General features: G+C 32.5%; 1 protein-coding gene across 1 annotated transcript; it reads left to right on the top strand.

Moving 5' to 3' along the window:
* The first annotated feature begins 349 nt into the window (after window positions 1–349).
* LOC111878621 (guanylate kinase 2) lies at window positions 350–3,624 on the top strand. The gene is made up of 11 exons (XM_023875131.3): window positions 350–587; window positions 1,261–1,292; window positions 1,386–1,493; window positions 1,684–1,754; window positions 1,836–1,965; window positions 2,054–2,416; window positions 2,566–2,687; window positions 2,766–2,901; window positions 2,970–3,015; window positions 3,107–3,194; window positions 3,286–3,624. The coding sequence occupies exons 2-11, from the start codon at window positions 1,290–1,292 to the stop codon at window positions 3,365–3,367; spliced, it is 1,149 nt and encodes a 382-aa protein (XP_023730899.1). The 5' UTR covers window positions 350–587; window positions 1,261–1,289; the 3' UTR covers window positions 3,368–3,624.
* The last annotated feature ends 681 nt before the right edge of the window (window positions 3,625–4,305 follow it).

The following is a 4,305-nucleotide window of genomic DNA, read 5'->3' as shown; positions in this document are numbered from 1 at the left end:
GCAGCCAAGCAAGTAGGAACCAGATTTTTTTTTTGTGATTTTACAATATTACCCTTGTCACCTCAATTCCTCGATAATATCATTTTTCAGAGGTTTAAGGCTTCCGTAGAGACCCAAGTTGTGATCAAAACATAATTTTTCATGGTTAAAATCTTCAAACAACCCCTCTCATATGATCATTTCATAAATTTTATACTAAAATAAATCAAGAATGAATAAGAAAACAAAAAACAATTATGATCATTTCATAAATTTTATACTAAAATAAATCAAGAATGAATAAGAAAACAAAAAACAAAGTAAATAGAAAAAGAGAAAAGAATAAAGAGGGGGGACTGCAAACGACCCAAGAGGCAAAGATCCGCCTCCTTCCCAATCCTCTCTCTCTCTCTCTCTCTCTCTCTCTCTCTCTCCATAAATATGGCGGTCTACGTTTCTTCTTTCATCATCTTTTTCCTCAACCATCTTGACTTTTCCAATCCCAAGTTACTTCCGCGTTCATATTTAACCTCCACAAGTGATCTCGCATTCTCAAATTCATCCCCCCATTCTTTTTCCAGATTATATCAAATTTTGCCCTTTCTCAGGTAATTCTTCTTCAAATGAATCAAATCTGTGGTATGATCCTTTAATTCAAAACATTGGTGGGTATTTTAGCAAAAAAGTATTTTTTTTAGTCGATTTTTTTTTTCAGATTTCAAACGAAAGCAGAGCAATTGTTCTTCGCTTGTTTCAGCACTGTCGTAAAATAACCTGTTCAATGGTCATTTATGATGATTTATTTTATTGGTTAATCGGATTTTTAGGGTCTAATATTGTTTGGGTTTTGGGGTTTTAGGGGGTGTTTGGATAGGAAAAAAAAGCTGCTTATTCCCACAATAATTATTGCTTATTCCCACAATAAGCTAATTTAATTTAAGTGTTTTTGGATAAAATCCAGTATATTAGGCTTAATTTTAATAAGCATTCCTTCCATGCTTATTGCTAATTACTTATTCCCACCACAAATAAGCTATAAGCAATAAGCTATAAATCTAATCCAAACACCCCTTAATGGTGATATTATTATTTTTATTCTTCAGTTTCTAGTTTTGCTGTTCAATTCAATAATAGTGGCTTTTGGCTGTTATATGGATTTAGTATCTTTCCAATTTCCACCGCCTGGAAATTTGTCTTTTTGTTTACTTTTTGTAAGATCTTGAAACCGAGATAAGTTTCATTTGCTTTAATAATTGATTTTTGATAATTCTCTTTGCTCAGGTCTTAAATCTGTTGAAAACCTTGCTCTAATGGTGAGCAAAACCTCCAATTATTAACGCATTGATAAGATGCAGTAGGAAATTTGATCAATTCTTTTAACCTTTTCCTTTTCTTTTGGTAAATAGGGTGAAGCTCCAGCTTTCATTGCCGATGATCTGCATACCAGTTTTTCAAACGGGCTTCATTTGAAACTAAATGAGTTTGAAACAGCTACTGTTATTGGGAATAAGACAGTATGTAGTTGAACTAATTCTCTTTCATTTGATATATATATTTCAATTTTCAAGCTTGGTGTAGGCTTCTTTTAATACAAAACATTTTTTTGTTATTTTTCTTCTATGCAAAAAGACTTGATTGCCCTTCTCATCTCATTATCAGTTGTCCATTCCCTTTCTCTGAATCATATATTTTCGTTTTTATCAGTATGTCATTGGTGGGATTAATGATCCGACATCAACTGGAGTTCGTATTTTCAATAAATCAACTGGTAACTGGTGAGTTTTAGCTTTTTTTACTTAGATTTTTTGTTTTTGACAGTTTTGATTAATAAAAGATTCATTTTTTCCCTTGTAAAGGGTGATTCCAACCATTCTAGGAACAAAACCGAAGCCATTCAAGGGCCATTCTACAATACTCTTGAATAAAGATAGAATCTTGATTATCAAAACCAATTCCAAATCCAACGACAGTATTTGGTTTCTTGAGGTTGGCATTCCAAAAAATTCCACAAGTTATATGAAAATATGGTAATGATCTTCACTGATCTTTAAGTAATTTCATGATCCCATTCTAGGTGGACACTCAGTTTGTTGAAGATCAGAAGAAGAAATTTGAAACCGAAGTAGTTGCTTGGAGTAAGGGAGTTATAGGTGATGCTGAAAGACCAATAGTAATTAGTGGGCCTTCTGGAGTGGGTAAGGGCACACTAATCAATATGCTAATGAAAGAGTTTCCTTCAATGTTTGGGTTCTCTGTTAGTCACACTACGCGGGACCCACGGGAGAAAGAGGAGAATGGTGTTCATTATCATTTTACAAACCGAAGTGTCATGGAGGAAGAGATTAAAGCGGGAAAGTTTCTTGAATTTGCTGCAGTTCATGGAAATCTTTATGGGACTAGTGTAGAAGCTGTTGAGGTTGTTGCTGATGCTGGAAAGGTATTACTTTTATCTTTATAGGAAACTGTTGTTTGTCCATTAAGTCAAAAAGAAAGTTATAATTATCTTGCATAAAAGATTATTTACTAGAATGAGGTTGTGAAGTAGTTAAGAATTAAGATATAGTGAGTGGTGATTTGATTATGTAGAGATGCATCCTTGACATTGATGTTCAAGGAGCAAGGTCTGTTCGGGCTAGTTCTCTTGAGGCTATTTTCGTCTTTATTTGCCCTCCCTCATTTGAGGAGCTTGAGAAGCGCCTTCGTGAAAGGTTTGAGTTTTTGGTTTGTTTGTGTTGTTGTTGTTATTCTTTAAGTTGACCAAATAAGTCATCAATTTGGTCAAACAGAGGGACAGAGACTGAAGAACAGATCCAGAAAAGGCTTAGAAATGCCAAGGCTGAGCTTGAACAAGGAAAATCTTCCGGCCTTTTTGATCATGTTTTGGTGAATGATGATCTTGAGGCTTGTTATGAACGGCTTAAGGTGAAATTACTTTTTTGGCCATTGTTAGATCCGAGTTTTTGGTTAAACCTGATTTATTTTGTTTGTAGAAAATCTTGGGTCTTGATGGAAGCTCTGATGCTACCCTAAAAACGCGTACGTTTGTCAACTTTTTTTGAGCTTTTAATTTTATGTAATTTAATCTCTTAGAAAAGTTCTCATGGAGCTTTTGAATTGTTGAATACAGAAACTGAGGTGTTTGATTTGCCAATGGATTTCTCATTATCCAAAATCAACGAAAAGATCCTGATAAACAGTGGGATTGATGAGCGAAGGTATATATGAAACTCAAATTCCGACATTTTTTTTTTAATTAAAGTTAAAATTAAAATTAAAATGGTAGACTTTTTGTGAAATTGTTTGCAGGATTGTGCTGGACTTATCTTCCATGAAAGGTGGGGCCCCTGGGAGGACAAGAGGGCTATGTATGTACACAACTGGCAACTGATGGTGTCAGCCTTTTTCGATACTAACTTTAGTAATGAATTTCTATTTGATTTATAATTTTAAGGAAAACCCAAAAGGATTAACTTCAGGAAAGGAGAATAGTGGTAGTTTTTTGATAATTATTTTCCTAGATTTCGGTCATATTGATGATTTAGAAGTAGAAAAATGAAGTAGCTTTTGCCATATTGCTTTGTATTTGACCAAAACTGATTTGATTCTTTAAACATATGGAAACAGAAAAGGAATTTTACTCTTGTACATTGTTTAGAAAGGAACTGGAATTTGTCAAATGAAATTCAATTTTTGAAGGAGTTAGAATATAGAAGAGTTTGAGTTTTGTCACTGTGTTTGGTTGACAAAAAAAATGAAACAAAGTTTTTGTATCACTACTCATATAGGTCTGTATAGAGGGCGGGACCACACAAGCTATTAGTTTAGCTATATATAGGGTTGTTTTCAATAATTCTGGTGAACATCTTTTTCTATAAAAATTATTGGAAAAAAAAAATCAAAGGATAAGTGATTAAAGGAGATTGGAATGGAGAAATAATGAATTGGAAATAGTTAAAAAAGAAAATATATAGTTAATAAATAGGGAAAACTTTATAAAAACCCAACATATTTTCATCAAAGTTTTAAAAAAACCACTATATTATTTATTTGTACGTTAAAACCCTTATATTTTTCAAAATATATCATTTAAAGCATCGAACTCGGTATATCCTAGATAGCCGAAAATGCTAGGTAATTGAATCTCAACATTTTGATTGTTACAATTCACTAGATAAAAAAAATTTAAAATATAAGGGTTTAAATATATTAGGTTTTTCTGAAGTCATAAAATCTTAATGGTTTTTTTAATCCTTTCATGAAAATATATTAGGTTTTTCTGAAGTCATAAAATCTTAAATAAGAATTTCTAAAAATGTAAGGGTTTTA

This window comes from Lactuca sativa, chromosome 9 (genome assembly GCF_002870075.4).
Source record: "Lactuca sativa cultivar Salinas chromosome 9, Lsat_Salinas_v11, whole genome shotgun sequence".
Lineage (NCBI taxonomy): Eukaryota > Viridiplantae > Streptophyta > Magnoliopsida > Asterales > Asteraceae > Lactuca > Lactuca sativa.
This window is presented reverse-complemented; position numbering and strand designations above follow the sequence as displayed.

Coding starts and splice junctions, on each gene's coding strand:
- LOC111878621 (XM_023875131.3), top strand. Junction 2,688..2,765: donor GAGAAGCGCCTTCGTGAAAG/GTTTGAGTTTTT, acceptor TTGGTCAAACAG/AGGGACAGAGACTGAAGAAC. Junction 3,195..3,285: donor AGTGGGATTGATGAGCGAAG/GTATATATGAAA, acceptor AATTGTTTGCAG/GATTGTGCTGGACTTATCTT.